This window comes from Ciconia boyciana, chromosome 4 (genome assembly GCF_034638445.1).
Source record: "Ciconia boyciana chromosome 4, ASM3463844v1, whole genome shotgun sequence".
NCBI classification, from domain to species: domain Eukaryota; kingdom Metazoa; phylum Chordata; class Aves; order Ciconiiformes; family Ciconiidae; genus Ciconia; species Ciconia boyciana.
In genome coordinates this window covers 83,562,092-83,582,825 of record NC_132937.1, presented here as the reverse complement: position 1 = coordinate 83,582,825, position 20,734 = coordinate 83,562,092, and the positions used below count along the sequence as shown (strand labels likewise).

General features: G+C 39.6%; 1 protein-coding gene across 1 annotated transcript in view; it reads left to right on the top strand.

Moving 5' to 3' along the window:
* The first annotated feature begins 3,693 nt into the window (after positions 1–3,693).
* SRFBP1 (serum response factor binding protein 1) overlaps positions 3,694–20,734 on the top strand; it is an 84,631-nt gene continuing 67,590 nt past the window's right edge. The window contains exon 1 of the mRNA XM_072860433.1: positions 3,694–3,899. Coding sequence (XP_072716534.1) covers positions 3,711–3,899 — 189 coding nt within the window. The 5' untranslated portion in view covers positions 3,694–3,710. The remainder of the gene's footprint in view (positions 3,900–20,734) is intronic.

The window sequence follows — 20,734 nt, the reverse complement described above, 5'->3', positions numbered from 1 at the left end:
TCCTTCTGTTATTAAAGAAACAGAATTAACTTTGAGATTGCTTCCTACTTAGAATCCATTCAATGTTCAGACACACTGTGAGCACTTAAATTTCAAAAGTATTTCTGAATTTAATGAATATTTTAATGTATATGAAAAACAGAGCCTGCAAAGATGATTTTGTGGTGAACTCCATCCTGAGACATTAAGTTTAAACGAGTAATGCACATTGTTTTCTTCTGCAGCCCATCATAAATCACTTAATAATTCCTATATCCTATATTTTCCTTTTATAATAAGCAATTTCAGTAGTTCACCTGGCTATTTCAGTTGCTTGTTGTGTGATGCTGAAATTTTCTCTTACTACAGATACATAGAGAGGTATGTAAAAAACAGGATCCTAATGTCAGCTAGATCCTTTAAGTTTTATTATAATTTCAAAAAAATAATGTAATTTCCAATAAAAGAAAGGGAGCAAGCCCAGAACAGATGCCTTGGTATGAGTGAAAAGAAACTCCTCTGGGAAAAGTCAGAGCACAAGCTGCTATACAAGAAGCTACAAGTTGCAGAACACCTTCTGGTTTTGTGGTCCTCAACATCTAGTTAACATGATTGGCACTTTCATTCTGTGAAACTTCTAAAATTCTTAAATTTGTTTCACCAAACATGAACAATTAATTGAAATTGCTGAAATTTACTTATTGTCATTTTCAATACAAAACACAATGCATATTTCATTATGTCTGTACTGTGCAAGTGAGTGCAAGTGCCTGCAATAATCACAAATTTCAGTAAGTACTCAAAAAATATTACCTACATGCATGGCCTCTGGGATCAAGGCCAGATGTATCTCCAAGATGGTCTGCACAGCTGCTACCACATCACGTAAGCCTGGAAAGTGCCAAAATAAAGGGAGGGAAATGGGACCCAGTCGTAACCTCCTTTTTCCTTAAATAGCTTACCACTCCAACTCCCCTGTATTGTTCTGCAACATATTACGTCCTACAAATACATGCTGCCCTGCCACGTGCTCACACAGCCAGCTGTTCTCAAAGTAGAGAAGATGGTCCAGAAAAATGTGTTCAAACACTGAGAAAGCATGCCAAAATGTCTGAGTGAAATGCTGACATGAAAGGAAGAAAGGTCAGAACAAAGCATCAAAGTATGAAAGTGTTATATAGGGCAATGCCTGAAAGCATCCTGACTGTGACAAGCTGACAAGAAAATCTTGACTTGAATGAATTTAAGTCAAAAAATAGTATGACAAAGAGCCAATGAACCAGCTGTGAGGCACAGTAATTCTAAACGCTGGAAGGCCACTGAAGTTTAAAAAGATGAAAGCAACAAAAATACATATTTTCATCAGTGACTGACTGAGTAACAAGAAAACAAAATTGTTGGATGAAGATAGGCCAGAAGTATGCCATCAGGGTCTACGAGAAACTTCCAAAGCAAGATATTTCAGTGTCCAGAGGAAATGGAAAGGAAAATTGAAGTTATGACCCAGTAGGCTACACAGACAGGGAACAACTCTAATTGATGTGAGGCCAGGCTGGCACTGGTTCAAGTCACAGAACCGCAGCTGTCTCCCTGGTCCCACTTTTGTCTTTCTCTTTACTAAGATGCACAACGGAATTTAAGACTGGCATATCTAGGAATTAGTTTTGCATGAAAGATCAAGACAAAGGGCAGCACCTCTTTATTTTCCTTGGAAGATCTTTCCTTATTGAGTTTCTGATCCCAATTTTACACTCAGTGCATACAAATCCAATCTAGATATGAGATCATATTCTTTAATTTTTAAAAATATATTGACGGTATTGAGTGCATCACTTCCAAGACTGATTTATATGCAGACATAATCAAATGCAGCTATTTCTCATGTAGAACACTATAGCTGCTTGCCATCAGTGGTACTAAAAAGCAAATAATACTCTATGAGGGTCAGCTTACTTTAGGTAGGCTGGATATAACTGCCCAAGTCAGAATTTTTCCAAAACAGCAGCTGTGGGAAATACCCTTCACCTGCAGTTAGAGCCAAAGCATTCCCAGCAACTATGTATGTTTAACCTGAAATTCAGCTCTGGTTGCAACAAAATACCTTTACTACATTATGAAGGGATGGGTTCAAAGTAGTTTCAGTTGGCTCTTTATTGATCCAATTGAAACCTAGACTGCTATTGAACAACCAGTACCACTTTCTGAAACACCCTAAATGGAACTCGGAAGTTTTACTTTGAAGGACTAGCCTGGCTTGATCCCACTTGCATGTAAGACCTGATAAAAATTACAGCCAAAGGTGATTTAGCTGCAGTTCCTGTACAGCAGATGCCTGAGCACCAGTTAGAAATCAAATATTAAAATGTAACAAGATCTAAATGCTCGATCCTGCAGACAAAATGCATTAGAGACAGCTGACAACAGTTGTATTTGTTTAAATATTCAGACTTCAAAGCAGAAGAATTCCAGGCACAACAGTGCCATCCAGGGGCCAGCTAATCGCTGGTGAACGTTCAAAGAATTTCCTGAAACCGATTTTATTCATATAAACAAAAAGGTTTTATATTTAAAACAATTTCCCCAAATATTTTCAAATATGATCTCAGTTCTTTTGAATACTGCAACAGATAAACAGGAATCTGAAACAATAACTGATTCATTCTCTAGACATGCTAAGACTTGCTTACATTTAGGCATGAGTTTTGTAAAAGTCCTGTTTCAGTAAAATAGAAAAATATTTATAACAATTTAAATCAACAATTCCTTCTAGCACAATAAACTGGAAATCATGAGGAAAAGGTATCATGAAACTTTGCCAAACTTTTCAGACTGAGACCTTGCAAAGTCCAAAACACATGCTCAGCCCCACTTTGCTACAGCTACTTAAAATTAATTGTGTATATATTTTACAGTGCTAAAGCTTCAGACGACTTAACTTCTGCACAATCCATACTCTGCCTTCTGCAGAAATGGAAAAATCAATCTTAAAACTTTAAAGCAGTTTGAAAATGGAGGCCGCTTTTGTGTCATAGGGAAAAGGGGGGCAGGGGCAGAGTCTAGAAATACAGCACTGTTCACCCTTTACTCTTGTCATCTTTTTTAGGCTAGTTCCGTAACGGCAGCAACAAGACGAGAAAAGCAAGAATCCCAGATTATTTCTAAGATTATAAACTATTTGGAGGGGCAGATGACTCTTTAGTTTAAGGATTCCGAGGTGGTCATCTTTTCAGGTCTTTGATTCAGCCAGCTGATGATGCAGTGCAGCAGCATAACATGCAAGACAACAGTGAGAAGTTTCAGGTTTAACCTCATGCGAGGCGAGCTCTTGCCAAGAGCTGCCCCTGACGCGCCTCAGACAGGTCAGGCTCGGATCCTCTTCCTGCCCACGTCGCTTATCACCCGCGAGAACCAGAAGGAACCCTCTTTACCCCCATTTCTAAAGGAAACGGGACTCCAGGCTGGCGGGGCAGGCGGGTGCGGGGCGGCGGGACCCCCAGGGCCTGCCGGCCGCCTCAGACCGGGAGCCGGGGGGGGACTCCGGAGAGACACCGGGCAAGGCCCCGGGGGCGGCGGGGCCGCCGCGGAGCAAGACGTGCACGCGTCACCCGGGTGCCGCGCGGGTAGGGCGGAGTCGGAGGACCAAGGCCTTCGAGGCTCTCCCCCTAGAGCCTAGAGAGGCTCTACCCATTGAGCGTCAGCCTAGAGCGGGCCTGCCACGGCACGCGCAGCGCATGCGCGCAGTTTCGCTTCGCTTTGCCTGTGCAACGGCGTGGAGAGAGCTCGGAGGGGCGGCGGCGGCGGCGCGGGCCAGGCCAGGCCAGACCAGACCAGACCAGGCCGGGCCGGGCCGGGCCGGCGGAACTCTGCGGGCAGGGGCTGGCGCCGGCGCCATGGCTCCCGTACTGAACCTCAACAACGAGGTGAGCCACCCGCCCCCGTGTCCTCTGGGGTGGCGGTCGGAGCAGGCCGGCGGGGGCAGTTGGGGAGGCTTGGGCCGGGGAGGGCCTGGCGGGGCAGGTGGAGGTAGCGGCCGTTGGAGGGGGCCGGGGCACCGGTAGGGGAGGGACGTGGCAGAGCTGGGCGGCAGCGTGTCACCCTGCGAGCGGGCCGGGCCGGGCCAGACCCGACCCTTCCCAGGGCCGGCGTGGCTTCCTGGAGCGGTGGGGAAGGCCCCGGGGCGGCCCCGGCCGCAGCTGTCGCCATGTGGCCTGGGACGGCTGCCGCCGTCCCCCTGGGAAACGCTGCGCACCGTGTTGGCTCTTAGCGAAAGGGTTATGTGATGAAAATAAAGATCTGTGTCGCGAAGATAAACTACTTCTAGGGTGGTGCTACGCAATTGTCGACATGTGTGCTTTGGTTCAACATCCTGTCGTTGAGTGCACATCATCATCGTATCATGTCATGTCTTACTCTGTTTTTGTTTACACTGAAGTCTTGTAGGTGATTCTAGCGGACCTACCAAGCCTCAGCTGCCAGTCTCCTGGATAGCAAAGATATGATGTTCCCTGTTTTCTTGAAGGTGGAGGGGCTGAGAATGAGAAATTAATGGGTTAGAGCTAACTTTTTCCTGTTCTGTAGGAAGTTTGGTATTTTGTATTTCTTGCAGAATTTTTTTCCTGCTCTATAGCATGAGTTAAGTTATTTAGGTGTGTTTCACTTGTGATAGGTTTTGACAACAGATTTGCAAAATCATTGTGTACAATAAGTCTGACACAACTAAACGAGCCTCTTTAAACTGTTGCTGCGATGTCTAAAGAGTAGCTGACAGTTCTGCTAAGTATGTGTTGTATCAGCTTCTGCAGATGGCATTGTGCACTTCCAAGATTCCTAGATAATTCACAGTATGGTTAAAGTTACTGTTTGTTATGAGCAGAGCCAAAATGAGAGATTATACAAGCATTCAGAGATTATCCTTGTATTTAAAGTAAGTTTATGTTCTAGGCATATAGTAACTCTGAGAGAGGTTGATTTGCAAGTCAAGAATTTAGTGAGAGGTAGCCTATTTGTCAGAAAAAACGTAGTTTGATATTACGTAAAATATAGATATTTACTGGGTAATTTGTTACAAGCTTTTGGTCCCTGCTAGTAACAAATGTAAGGTCAAATATGAGTGATTTCACATTGAAATATGCTAGTTAATCACTAAAGAAAAAAGAGAGTATTTCATTCATTGTTGAAGCAGGGATTTTTTTGATTGATCAAGTTCAGGTGGTGATTCATAGTCTTTCACCAAAGAGGTACTTGTATAACAAGGGATGAAAAAAGCAGCATTATTTGACTGAGGAATGACCAAACAGTTCTTCAGAAAAAGATAGAATACAATGAGTTTCTGTACAAAAGATTGAAACATTTCAGTAAGAACATTGGGGATGCTGTTCCTTCTTATAGTTCAAACACCACCCTGTCCTAAGAGGAAACTGAAGGTAAATTCTTAGGTTTTCTGGAGGTGGGAGCTTTCGTCAGAGCTCAAACAAAAGGTAGGCACTCTCTAATAACAGGTCTGTCTGAGACATAAGGTAGTACAGAGACTGAAATCCTGGATGCCATCTCATCAAGCAGGACAGAAGGTCAGGCTGGCTAAGAGTAGGATGGAGACCTAGTGTGAATATATTAAACAATTTTTTTCCATTTCTACACATATGCTTTTTCATAAACATCAGAGCTGTATTAATTACTATGGTGACTAGTCATGAAATCTGAAATAAATATTTTCTTTACCAATACCTGGATATCCTCTGTGTATTTATTACTGAGATGGCCTTATAAGAATGCATTTTACTGGTAAGAAATATTTATATTCCTCTAATAAAGGTGAAATTGTGGAATTTGAGCATGACTAAAGTAATGATTTTAGAAAGTATAATGTTCTAAACAAACTATTGGATTTTTCTTGTGTATTCTTCCAAGTTGCTAAGGGAAAGATTTACTGTGATTGCAAAACAGCTCTATACTATGCACCTTTGGGTTTCCACAATCAACCAATGCTAGGGATCATACGAATTTCTTCCGCCATTAGGCTGTATCAAATAGGCATGATGGTAGTTGTTGCAGAAAGAACTTTGTGACCCTTATATAGTTGGTAAACTTAATTTGTCTGAGGTGGATTTACAGTAGTTCTGTGTAAGGCCTTGTAAATTCAGCTGTGTTATATTTATGTATTCCAGGTTTTAATTCTGGCAAAGGTAGACTTCTGCTATTAATTAATATCATAAACTATAATGGCCTGCTAAATGATGGAGTCTTAAGAAATTCTAGGATGATAGGTTTCAAAATTTTTTTTACTGGTTCATATTTTGTTTACAGGAAGAACAAATAGTTTAAGACCAGTGTTTCTCAGTAACATAAATTGCCACCTTTCTTAATGTTAATTGACCTTTATTTTCATTACTTCCCGTTACATGTTTGATACTAGTAATTAACAAAACAAATCGTTATTAATGTCCAAAAACTTCTTTGTTCTGGAGCGTTGTCATGGTTTAGCCCCAGCCGGGAACTAAGCACCACGCAGCTGCTCGCTCACGCCCCCCCGGTGGGATGGGGGAGAAAATCAGAAGAGAAAAAGTAGGAAAACTCGAGGGTTGAGATAAAGGCAGTTTAATAGGGAAAGCAAAAGCCGCGCACGCAAGCAAAGCAAAGCAAGGAATTCATTCACTACTTCCCATGGGCAGGCAGGTGTTCAGCCATCTCCAGGAAAGCAGGGCTCCATCACACGTTAACGGTTACTTGGGAAGACAAACACCATCACTCCAAATGTCCCCCCCTTCCTTCTTCTTCCCCATCTTTATATACTGAGCATGACATCATGTGGTATGGAATAGCTCTTTGGTCAGTTTGGGTCAACTATCCTGGCTGTGTCCCCTCCCAGCTTCTTCTGCACCTGGCAGAGCATGGGAAGCTGAAAAGTCCTTGACTAGTGCAGCAACAACTAAAACATCCCTGTATTATCAACACTGTTTTCAGCACAAGTCCAAAACATAGCCCCACACCAGCCACTATAAAGAAAATTTACTCTTATCTCAGCTGATACCAGGACAAGCGTCTTCAGCGTTCCTTTAAACTGTATTGTCATAGGTAAAAGTTGCACAGCATCTGCTTTGTACAGATAAGATATACTTGTTTAGCTTATTTCTGACTGGGAAGGATAATTACTTACCACTTGAGTAGGTAGCTTCAGTTCAGTGTACTTCAATGGTAGGAGTTGTTCTGGTATTATGGTCCTGGTGAAAACAAAAAAACCACTTCACACTCTTAACGGAGAGTTTTGTTAGTACAGTGTAAAAATCAAGTCTTTGGTTCTTATATTATAATGAAGTAAAGTGTATACGTGTTTTGAAATTAAAGGACATTTAATTGGGTGATGATTTAACTTATCACCAAAGAAACTTTGGTTGAATATTATTATTATAAATTATTACAGTTGAATATTATTATATTGAATATTATTATTATGAAAATCTAGTCCTCCAAGGAAGTGAGATAAAGGACTGTGATGTGTGTCTCCTTTCTGACAGCTTTTGAATTCATTGGCTAATTTCAGAGAATTTGGAAAGGAGTAGACACCTCAAAAGTTGGATTGGTTGTTTTTTTTTTTTAAATTATCATTTGGTTGAAGAATAGTGCCTCTGAAGTGACATGCTCTCAACTGTTCTGATCTAATACAGAACAAAGAATGAAAATGTCTGTTTAGGTGACTGTATGAATGGGATCTGAAGTTACTGTAGGGTGGTAAGGGTCCTGGGTGGAAATAAGAGGGAATAGCGGTTGTTGTGGTGAGATGAAATGAGACAGAAAAATATAAGAATTCAGTCATAACTATTCAGCTATTCACAGAATAATTAGTTTAGACATTCACTTCATCATTTATTTCATTTTTTCATGTAAAGTTTTTTTATATCAGTGTAATAGCTTCAGAAACTCACATTATTTCCATGTTAACAAGTGAGTATTGTGCCAGAAGTGTATAAATGTTCTTTTTCTCTAATTGCATCTATACCTAGATAATAACAGAAAAAAGGCAAGATGTTGGCAGAACTCACAGTTAGCAAGGTCCAGTAATTTTAAGAAGCCATCATCTTGCTGCTGGCAAATAACGTGGTACAGTTTCAGTGTGACTGCATGACTGAAAAATTAACTTTGAAGAGAGTTAAAACACACAAATGTTTTTCTAATTTAGACATCCCATTCCTGTATGGGATTATTGCATTTTGATTTCTGTGCCCAAGGAAGAGTTGGGGTGGAGGAAGTAAAGACTGTTGAAAGTTAGAACAAAGTGAAACAGTGAAGACTAGAGTTTTTGAGAAAGAAGAGGAAAATGCAGTATTTCTTACCATTTCCTACTCATCACGTTCTTTTATACAAGGGAAAACATAATTTGTAGAATGAAAAAGTTCAGTTTTGCAGTTGTATCAACTGCATATGATCATGCTTTTGCAGGGTTTGTCTGTTTTAAGCCTAATTGTATTCTCATCTCATGCTTAATTTTTTAAGCATGCAGGCTGAAGGAATCTTTTTTAAAAACTATAGCTGTCTTGTATATGTTTCCTACTTCAAAAAGCTTTCTAAGGATTTTCAGATGTCTTGTCACAGAGTATCTTCCAAAGTTAAACTTTTCTGGAAACATTTGCTAGATGGCAGCACATAATAGTCAACTGCCATGGACAGGGTAAGTTTAAAGGGAGATAGCTCATGTTTAGTGTGAAAATTCATTATTGTTGATCAGCAATATACAGTAGTATGAAACTGAAGCTTTTGAATAGGAATCAACTCAGATTTGTATTTTTTCAGAACCCGTGCCTCTTAAATTTTGTTATTCTGTTTTTACATATTCTGCTACCTATATTGTATGATTACAACGAATACAGTTATCTCACAATAAATACAGTTATCTCTCTGCCCCTCTTTTTTCTTTTTTTGGAATTAAATTCTGCTTACAACTACCTCAAGGAATTAAGCTGCAGAAAGCCCATGAAGCTAATGCAAATGATGTCTGTATGAATTGTTTTAAAAATAAGTGTTCTAATGTGTATCTATATGAGTGCTGTAATGGCTGCAGTTGAATATTAGTAAGGCATCATATTATGTAAAGGAAACTTAAGTCATCTTAGAGTTGAGAATTGTTTCTGTCCATGGGACATATGAATTGAATTTGACAAACTTGTTTGGGTATGGAAACTTTGGTATCAGGTGAATTTTTTTCTTAAATTTGTATTTAATAATCAATTGCATGTATCCAAAGTAATTTCTGTCTATAAAAATGTTACTGACCTCTTACTGAATTAGAAAAGGTTGGGCTTTATTTACAAGGCTATGGTTTTTAGGTAGTAAAAGCTGATATCTACATAATGCTTGTCATCCACAATTGAAGCATTCTTTTTTTTTCCTAAAAGGTAGAGTGAAGATAAAAGTGTATCTTCAGAGTAATATGTGTGTACATACATTTTTCAGTCTGCTAAACAAAGTGCAGATTTTAAAAATATTATGTAGGGAGCTTAGTAATGAAGCTCAAGGTGGTGGATCCAGTAGTGTTTTGGGTCGCAAAACTTTGTATTGTGGTAGTCAATGTGACAATACTCAGGCCCTTTTACTCTTTAGATTTAGGACTGATATACTGACCTCTGTGTTATCTGGACTGCAGTTTAGATGAGTAGCATGTTCAGAAAGCAATCTGAACATGTGGCTAAGGATTTACACTGGTGTACAGCAAAGCCAAAGATGGATAGCGTGGCTGATTATGAAAAAAATTGGACAAAAAGCCATGGGAAATAACCCTAACTTGTGAAGAAAGACTGACATACAGTCTCTGAAAGTCTGAAACTGCAGTCTGAGTTATATCTGTAATTCTGTGAAATTTGTGTCTTTTATCACAGTGCAACCAGAAGTAAATGTGTGTTTGGAGATGCTTATATAAAGGCTGAGTTGGCCTGGTGTGGCATGGGTAGGTGTTGTGTTTGTCATTAGGTGGTCAGACAGAGCTAAGATAACAAATGTAATTAGGAAAACAGTTACTGAAATGGCATTTATACGTGCCTTCACTCACAAATTGCTGAAGGGCCAATACATGCTTTTAATCGTAAATCACTTTTGGTGACCAAAGTTTCTGTAGAGCAGTGAAAAAAACATGGTCTGACTGGGATATCAGGTGGAATTGTTAAAGAATGGGGAAGGGGAAATTTTAGAGGGTCATGCTTTCCTCCTGAAGCTGAATTGACTTGTATAGCCAGGAACTGCATCATGATTTTTATAAGGTGCATTAAATGTGAAAAACCTGATTACTTTCCCATGCTAGTCCTTAGTGCATTATATATTTCTGTTATTGATACAGTAGGTCCAGCATGCTTCTGTAAATGTTAATTTTAAATTGATCCCAAATGAAATAACTTAAAAGTTTTTTTTGTCATTGAATGATCACCATTTTTGCAGAGAAGCATTCCATACAAAGTGAGTTAAGACTTCTCCATGGTATTTATTTGCAGTTACTTAAGATCTTCCTTATTTTCAGCCTTATTCAGCATTATGACTGCCACATCACTGAGATGTAATACGCGCCTCTGCGTTTTCATTGACTTATGATGACAATTTAGACATGTATTTCAAGATTGTGTTTATTAATGACTTTTTTCCCCCCACATTTTAGACTATAGGAACTGGGACAGTTTTTAACATTGAAAGGCCTTTAATATAAGGCTTTTTGTGAAGAATTGCTTTGCTTTTCAATGTGTGGTGTTTCAGACACATGCAATGTGCCGCCAAAGGGGTGAGATTCTCCGACTGTGGTTTCGTGGGCAGCTGGACTCACTGCTTCTGAAGCTGGGGCTTCTCACTCTCCTTGCTCCTCACCCGTTCCAGCCACATGGTCCTGCCTCCCTCTTCTGTGAGCAGAATAAATTTTTTGCTAGAGTAGTTTTCTGCTGCTGATTCAAGGTAGCAGGGTCTTACAGAGAGTGACAGCAGCAGAAACATGGGACCAGGGATGAATGGGAGGGGTATGGAGGAGGGGTGGAGACTCGTCCCCCTTCCACCACAGCGAGCAGTTCAGTTGGCTTGTGGGGCTGGTAGAACTGTGCTGTTCTTCATCTCATTTAAGTGCTTGTCTTTAGGCAGTGGCATTTCTGTGAAATGAGCATGAGATTTGGGGAGGGTGTTCAACCAGCAAAACCTAAAGTAGTCAGGATGATTATATGATATGCGATTATGTTGTCTGTCAGGTGTTTATGTTATGGAAATTAACTAGTGGTCAAGGCTATAAGCGCAGAAGAACTAGCGGGTTCAAAGAGGAAGCCAAAGGATCCCTTATATTTATCTGATCTTGTTAATGTTACATAATGAGTTAACTGGAGAGTAGTTACAAATCAGCTTGAAAGAAGAATCTTATAATTTCACTGTTATTCTTAAATAAGTTTATTTTTGGAAAATGTGACCAAGGGTATATCAAGGGGGGGAAAAAAACCTGGTCTCTTACCTGTTGCAAAAGAACTCTTAAAACAAGTTGCAGTCCAGTAATAAGTAAAGCAAAATATAATTTTCAGGAGTTGTATTTCCCACAGTAATCAGAGAAATGAATACTTAGGCCTTATTTCTTGGGTTTTCTTTAAAATTGCTTTTCACTATCATGAACAAGCTGATGTGAGCATTCAATTTTTTAGTGTATTATATCCAAATGGCTAGTGTTACCTAAGGTATGTTCTGATATTCCTGGACCTTCTTTACCAATGATAAAAAAGTACATTCCTGGAACTTCTTTACCAGTGATAAAAACGAATCCTAGATGGAAAGTTTCAAAATAACAGTGACTGAGTGCTGTAGGCATTACAGTGTTTAAAGCAGTCTGAAATACTGGGCAGCCAGCCCAGTGCAGTGATCCAGGCTTCTATTTGAAATAAAGTAGCTACCCCTAAAGATCTATTTCGTGTGCTATCCCCTGGGCTATGTGGGAATCTAGGAGTTCCTGTAGGGCAATTTAATATTCCTGTGTGCTGACTTTATAGCTGCCTAAAGGGGACGTGAGGCATGAGGTGAGGTATCTGACCAGTTATCTGGTATTGGACTGAGCTGTAAGATGTCTTACTGCTCATAATTTGAAATGTCATGCCTTCTTTCAAAGCATGCCTCTGTCTGATGGAGAAAATGCTTAATTTTTTATTTAATGGCTTAGTTGATAGAAAACTTCCTAGTAGTTGAGAAAGCTGGTGTATAGGTTCCCTCAGTCTGAGATGAGTTGAATCCTGTGATCTCAATGACCAGCAGAGTGCACTAATCACAAATACTAATGCTGGGCTACTGTCCACCAAAGAAGGGAGATTTTACGGGGAGAGGGAAGCCTGGTCACGCATTTCACCAGTGGGAGTATTTCCATAGGAAAGGTCATTGGCAGTGGTCCAAAGGCTGCTTATCCAACAATTAGCATAAAATACATGAGCTCCCTCAAAGGAAATACTGGAACTCAGAACTCTTTACCCCTGAGGAAATTCTTCTTGCTGGTCTACAGATGAGTTCCCTTTTGCTGTTTTGTCTCTGGCTTATGAGCCTTGTTTGTTCCAGCACCTATCCAGCATGCTGGCCAAGCCACTCTCTTGAAGCAGAAGCATTTGTCCTAGACTCCCTCACACTGAAGACAGTCTGTAAGTTTAGGCTTTTCAGTTCTGGTAAGTGCCCCAACATCTAGACTGTTCCTCAGGTGGGGGATACCAGTTCTAGTACTGTTCTGAGCTATTTGCCAGTATGGTTAAGCTATATCAGAGAGACTCTGTCTCTTGGGCAACTTAAGTCAGCTTTAGGTTAATTTGTGACCACTTCAAAATTATTCTTAAGGTGAAGTGGTTAGCACTTAGATACTTTTGAAAAAGTACAGCTCCCTAGGATGCTCTGTGGTCAAAATTGAAGCTGTGGCTGAATTCTGGCACTGTGAAGATCTGCATATCCCTCGCTTGCACGTGGTCTTAAATACTTCCTTGAAGATGGTCGTACAGTTATATGTCACTGAAATTGGTCTAAAGTCTTGGAAAGGCATATAAACAAGTTATGAGAACTGAGAAAAAACAAATTTCTACACAATTCAAAACCAAATAGCTAATCTATTCCATCAGTTCATTTCTCAGTACACTGGCATCTACTTTTTTCTGTAAATTATAAGTCTGTGCGAAGTTAGAAAGCAAACAGGACTTTCTCTTTAAACTCTGGAGTACTTGGCAGCAGTCATTTTAGCTCTATGGAAATGCATGTAAAAATTCTTGCGTTACTTGTGTTACTAATAAATAATTCTAAGCACAACAGTTTCTTGAAGGAGAAGAAAATTGTGCTAGATTGGGCTTGAATTCTGCTTCAAACAGTTCAAGTGTTAAATTACTGACATTCTTTTACAGACCATGCAAATGTCCTAAGGAAAAGGTCTTTTGAAAGCTTATGAAATTTCCAAACTTATACTCTGTGAGATAGAATTCTGAGGAATTGTGGCTTTTTTTTTTCCTCCTCTCTCTCCCTAGGAACTGTTCCAGCAGCTGTTTCTAAAGTTTCTGGAGTTGCCACATCATCAGTTACACTAATATTAACAGCAAATTCTGATCTGCTGTTCACACAGATTTTGTTTCAGCAGATTACTGAAGCAATTAAACATGGCAAACTACACAGTTTTTTGCTTCTGGCAATATTGTATACAGCCGTTATCAAACTACTGTACTTCAGGACAGAAATGAAAACTTTTCCTTAGCTCAAGTGGTTTATATAAAGTGTGTGTGGTAGGCCACGTAGACTGGTAAGATGCTCTCATAAAACAAAACATCTGTGGTTCCTTGGTGTGGTAGTGTACAATAATGAAAAAAACATGCAAACACAGTCATGGGAAACTTTGTAACTTTTATTTTAAAGGAACTGTGAGATACTTGCAGTACACAGTATAGTCTTTTATCAAATGTAATTTATGGGTATATATGCATGCATAAAATACAATTTTAAAAAATGGTTCTGTTACAGTAAATATGCTTAATTGCTTACTGCTGTCATTGCAGACATCTTTCTGCAACCTTTGCATTGCTGGGCCTGAAGCTTGCTGCCAAATGAAGAAGGAAGCAAGGCTGAAATAGGTGTAGAAGGGCAGGGGTGGTGTTGGATTTTTTCCTAATAGAATTTGGGGGCTTGGGGGAGTGGGGGTTCCTCGAAGGAGAATAGTAATCAATTGTGAGTTCATTGCGAATCGCCATTTGGTATGGCAATGATAAAATTCCTTTCAGTTTGTCTTATGCTGTGGAGGTCAGTAGTGAAGAGCAATTAAGGGAAAAGTTTTTTAGTTAGGGTTTTCAGAACAAAAGTGGCCAGCTACTAAATTTTGATTGTCCTTTAAATCACATAAGAGAAAGGGATTTTAAATTTTTGTACTGATTTTATATGAAAAAAATTACCATTACATTATTTCCGTTGCAAAGATGGGTCACAATGAGACATGTTTATTCATATGGCATTTAATACCGAATGAAGTGTGTGTGTATATATTCAAAACTAACTACTTAGAATGTAAATCAGTTATCATTTGTTTAGAATGCAAATATTCTGTTCATTTTTATTCTGGTGTATTTTCTGTTCTGTAATCACCTGACTTAGAGTCATGCTTTTCTGTTCTGTAATTTTTGTGTTGAGTAAACAGGTCAAAATAGGGTCCAGCAGAGTATTTGTGTAATGGCTCTTAGAGAACTTCCACTTTAATCACCAGTAAGCTTGATACTGAGATCTCCATGACACCAAAAATAAGCTAGGGGCTCCAATTCACAAATTTAAGTTTGACTGTGCTATTTAGCGATCTGGTTGGATTCATTCAGTTGTGTTGGAAGGTAGTTTATTGTATGTTTGTAGTCTTGCTTAAATTCTTTTTGTCTGTGGTCAAGCAAACACTGGATATAAAGTGGCTCTCAGCAGTTGAATTGGACAACTATCAATTTAAGATATAGTGGCTTGGCAGGGTGAGAAGTTAGATTGCAAGGTCTTTAAAATTGATACAATGTGAAAGAGTTCAATCTCAAAAATTCATTACCCTGACTAGGAGCAGAAATGAGTAATATTCCAGTAGGAGCAGGAGCTCAGAGTGAGGAATAAAATGTGAGGGACTTTTTGTTTCCCGTTTCTAATGAGTTAAATGTTGGAATTAAGGCTTGTCTTTCTCCTAAAAGATACTGTGTGTTAAGGTAAGGTGCAAATACAAGCAGTGAATCTGGAATAGCTCTTTGTTTGGAAGCTATTTTAGAAAAAGAGTGCCATCTTATGATTTGGCTTATTCAGTTGCCAAATAACTGTAATAATGAGAATAAGCCGGTTTCAAATAAAAATCTCCAAACATGCTCTAAAATGGCTATAAAATTGTGTTTATTCCTTCGTTATTTCTGTTCTCTTTTTAATTCTGCAATTCAGGAGTTCTTAGCTCATTTCCCTAGATTCTGACCTTGATAATTTCAATAGAGAATGAAAACTAACCAGCAAAATAGAATTGACCAATGGAAAACAAAACTTATTCCTCAGGGTATGACTCTTGGTATTTTTTAAACTAAAAATATTGAAATAACATTTATTTTGTTCTGAAAGAAAGTGTTCACAAGAAAGCCCACCCCTTTTAAAGAAAACAAATTATTTAAAGGTAATGGTGGAGCAGGGCAAACAGAAATGAGATTTTTTTATATAAGCAATACATACAGTATACCACTGGCATAGAGCTACCAGTAAATGCTGAGTATGTATATCTGAATCTCTAAGTGTTAGGGGAACATTTTCCATTAAATTTGTATCTATTATGATGTGTCAGGTAGATGACATCTCAAAATTTTTACTGTGATAACAGGCTATCTTCATTATTTTCAGAATCAGCTATACCCTTGGCATCCACCCAGGGGTACTGAGGGAGCTGGCGGAAGTGCTCACCAAGCCACTTTCAATCCTTCACCAGCAGTCCTGGCTAACCGGGGAGGTCCCAGTTGACTGGAGGTTAGCAAATATGACACCCATCTACAAGAAGGGCCAAAAAGAAGATCTGGGGAACTACAGGCCCATCAGTCTGACCTTATGGCGGGGAAGGTTATGGAGCAGATCATCTTGAGTGCCATCACATGGCACGTACACAACAACCAGGTGATCAGGCCCAGCCAGCATGGGTTTATGAAAGGCAGGTCCTGCTTGACTAACCTGATCTCCTTCTATGACAAGGTGACGCGCTTAGTGGATGAGGAAAAGGCTGTGGATGTTGTCTACCAGACTTTAGTAAAGCCTTTTACACCATTTCCCACAGAATTCTCCTGGAGAAACTGGCTGCTTATGGCTTGGACTGGTGTACTCTTCACTGGGTAAAGAACTGGCAGGGGTCTGGACATGCTGGATCGATGGGCCAAGGCCAGTTGTATGAGGTTCAACAGGGCCAAGTGTCAAGTCCTGCACTTGGGTCACAACAACCCCATGCAAGGCTACAGGCTTGGGGAAGAGTGGCTGGAGAGCTACCTGTTGGAAAAGGACCTGGGGGTGTTTGTCAACAGCTGGCTGAATATGAGCTGGCAGTGTGCCCAGGTGGCCAAGAAAGCCAATGGCATCCTGGCTTGTATCAAAAATACTGTGGCCAGCAGGACCAGGGAAGTGATCGTGCCCCTGTACTCAGCACTGGTGAGGCCACACCTCGAATCCTGTGTTCAGTGTTGGGCCCCTCACTACAAGAGAGACATTGAGGTGCTGGAGCGTGTCCAAAGAAGGGCAACGAAGCTGGTGAAGGGTCTAGAGCACAAGTCTGATGAGGAGCGGCTGAGAGAACTGGGGTTGTTTAGCCTGGAGAAAAGGAGGCTGAGGGGAGACCTTATCGCTCTCTACAACTACCTGAAAGGAGGTTGTAGTGAGGTGGGTGTGGGTCTCTTTTCCCAAGTAACAAGTGATAGGACAAGAGGAAATGGCCTCAAGTTGCGCCAGGGAAGGTTTAGGATATTGGGAAAAAATTCTTCACCAAAAGGGTTGTCAAGCACTGGAACAGGCTGCCCAGGGAAGTGATTGAGTCATCATTCCTGGAGGTATTTAGAAGACATGTAGACGTGGCGCTTAGGGACATGGTTTAGTGGTGGAGTTGGTAGTGTTAGGTTTACAGTTGGACTCGATGATCTTAAGGGTCTTTTCCAACCTAAAGGATTCTATGATTCCTCTTTGCTGTTTTATGAGAGCACATCAGAAAAAGTCTGAGGTCATGTACAGATATGCTAATGTAGGAAGGAATGAGTGAATAGTGACTGGTTGCATGAGAGGCTGGTAAGAACTTGTTTTGAATAGCAACTGGTTCAAAGGAATGAATAAGGGATTTCATCCAGAGGCAGAAATCACTGGGGGAGTGCTGCAAAGGAAATGAGTAGCATAGGAGCAGGAGAGCATAACTTACACTTAGTTGCATGATAAAACAGGAATTCCAGATGACATAAAGCAAAAGGGCAGTTAAGGTGATTGCTTGCTTGTGCAGCAGTTCAGAAATAATGAGAATGATGGAAGGAAGGGAAAAGAGATAGCTGGTAATTCTTTAAATATTGCAACAGTCAAAAATGATAGGTGGGTAATGAGGTGTGTTGGACAAGAGGAAATAGGATGAGGAATGAGGAGAGCTCATAAGGAGGGGAAACGTGTGTTTGGTATGAAAAAGCTGGAGACTGAAGAAGAGAGTAGCAACCTCCAGAAGAAGGGAATCCCCCAACAGAACCATCACTTGGTGTGGGAGAGAAGTTCTAAATGACTGGACAATAAACATACCATACCTAAAATAGATGGGTAATGTGAGAGCACTTGTTCTGTTACAATAAAGAAGATTTTGCAGGAACTTTCGAGCACTGCTGTAAGTTGTTAGTAACTAATACTGGAGTAGTTACACAACCTTTTGTAGATCTGGTGTCTTGGCAACTGCCTGATGGAGAACTAATTGCTTGAAGGTATAGTTTTTAAACAAAAGAATAGTGTCTGTCAGACATCTGGCAGGGATATTTTAAGCTCTTTATTCCTGCTACTTTTCATACTTGTCCTTTTCCCCAGTTTCTATTTTATGTCATGAGGAAACTTCCAGGAAGAATGCAGATTATTAGATTTTTCTTTTTTTTTTTTTTTTTCCCAAACACTGACTTTTCCATGTGTTTGTGTTTATGAAAAATTCTCATAATGAAATTGATTTTTTTTTTTTAAACTGTTCTCGGGGAATAAAGAACATTACCTGGTGTAGCAAGGTAATTCTCCATTCCTGCTAGAAAGTATTCTTCCTGTCCTTCCAAAAAGACTGAAAAGTAAGGTATATGGTAGTGCTGTTAAAATACCTCACTTTTTAAGATTTTGGGGTTTTTTGGCTTAATCTGTAACTGCTATGTGAGAGAAAGAGTTCCCACAGAAAAGATAAGTCATAGAGACATGATAGCAAAAATCACCTTAATGGAAGAGCAGGTTTTTTGTGGGAAGCAATATACTGTTTGAGAATCTGGCAGGCCAATAATATTGAAGCATGTTTGAAGCATGTTTGAAGCCAACAGAAGCTCACCTCACATTCTGATGATTCTAGTAGTCTTTTACACAGGCTGAATGTTCCTCCTGTTTGAGTAAGTCAGAAAAGTCTGTGATGCAAATTTGGATTTCCCTTATATCACTGGTTATCAGGGTGTGGTCCCTGAGGCCATGGCTTTTGCCCGTCACTGGAATACCCTAGCTCTGAACAGGGGTTGTACTCATTGGATGTGTTGATATGTATATTTTATATGCATGCAAAGTGGCCTTGTGCTAGGGGTAGCATAGGGCACATGAAAAGCCTTACGCTAGACTTTATAGTCCATTAGTAGCAGTCTGAAATCTGCTTTTGTTAGCATTTTTTAAATAAGGAGAAGACAGTTTTTGTAAGGAGGTGTGCCAAGGTACCAAATATTTTGAAAGTGTAAAACTACATACGCGTCTTTTCTGTTCCTTCCCTGTTTTCTTGTTCTCTCTTTTTTTTAACAGAGGATTTCTTCCTTTGAAAAAGTGAATGTTAAATCCTTAGTACGTATTTATCGCCACGGCTTTTTTTTCCAGGCATAGAAAAAAAAGTGCTTATGATTTTTTTTCTCCCCCCTCCTACCCCCCCAGGAACTTCACTCACTGAAACTTTTATTTGACCATTTTATTGGACTAGACATCATTCCTTGCTTTCCTTACATTCCCTCATTCCATGACGTGCTTCTCTACTTACCTCCAGTGTGATAGTTTTTGTTATGATACTGTGACACTAGTTACATAGAATTTTGTTTTCCTGTCTAAACTTTAGAAGTGTCATATTTGAGCATCAGACAAGAAAGTAGACACTTTTGGGAGTTACAGATCAGAGACAGGAGAAAATTTTATTGTTAGTTTAAAGTATACTTGCATGGTAGAAATTTCTTCAGCTTGTGAGGAGAGTGTAGTACAGGGAGAGCTGCTTATTCCTCCAAAATACATTGGTACTGGTGATACTTACTCATATGATGAAAATTAGCTTTAACTGTTGCAAGATGTAACTTGAGGTGTGGTTTGCTTCTATCCAAAAGTTAATTAAACTTAATATTGAGTTTCACTTTAGCAGCAGCAGTTGATAGTTGAGACCTTCCCCGAATTTTCACATCCTTAAAGAATCTTCTTGCTTTTTGGTTTCCTAGTACTTATTCCTCTTCTTACACGTATGGACAGGGACAAGCTTTACTGAGGAGGAGTTTGAAGAAAAATAGTTTAGATTTTAAAACAAAAAGGTTGTTTTTCTTATCATAGTAAGATCAGTTACCTTTATTTTCAGTTTTCACAAAAACAGGTTATACATACTATATCGACAATCTAAAAATCGTGGTGTTTAGTTCACTTTTTTATCCTTCAGATTTATAGAGAAATTATTTAATAGATATTTCTCCAACTTGATCACTCCTCAGCTGATACTGAGTTTTGTTTAATGAACTTTAAACCATTTTTCCTTTATGATTCCTTTATGCCTGCATAATAACAACTATATAGTGACATTGAAACAGAAATTTCTAAGTGGATGAGTCTTAGTACAAAATGAGTGGTTGTGTTGAATGACAGATTCACAAAAATAGTGCATTTTCTGGTAATATTAAGATATGAATATTTGACAAATATTATGCTGCTGTAATGTTGCACAGGCTTCCTGTTCTTTCCCTGGCTGCTTAGCATGTGAGACTAGTGTAAGCTGAAGGTAGCTGAAGTAACTATAAAAATATCTCTTTTTACATGAACTATCTTGCACAGAAGAACTTCTCCTATCCAGCTGAGCAAGCTGTCAGTGTTCTAATTTCCTCTGAAGCTTCAATCACCAGATTAAAAACATCAGTCCAAAGAATGTGATAAGCATAAAACATATTGTATGTTCAAGTTGCAGAACCAGTGATGCCTGGCATCTTCCAGCTTTGAGTCTAGTATTCCTTAAAACTTCATACCAGTATCCTCAATAATTCCTCTGTCTCTACAGTTTTTTAGTGTATTATCCTTGGAGTTGCTCTCTTTGAGTGCTAATCAGTAACTGTAGTTATGGCTCGTGTTTCCCACCTGTTTGGCCAATCAGGAGATGTGACTGGTGTTCTGTGGCTGGTTCAGAGCCAGATGTGCTGGCAAATGAGTATGCATGTACTAAATGACAGCCAAAATGGAAAAGATTTGAATTCTGCTTGTGTATTTCTTCCATGCTAGGCATGCTAATTTTAGTCCTTATCTCCTACTTGGCTACCAGTTTTCACAAAATGTGTAGGAGCTCTGGCCTGTGCTGATTTGTCAA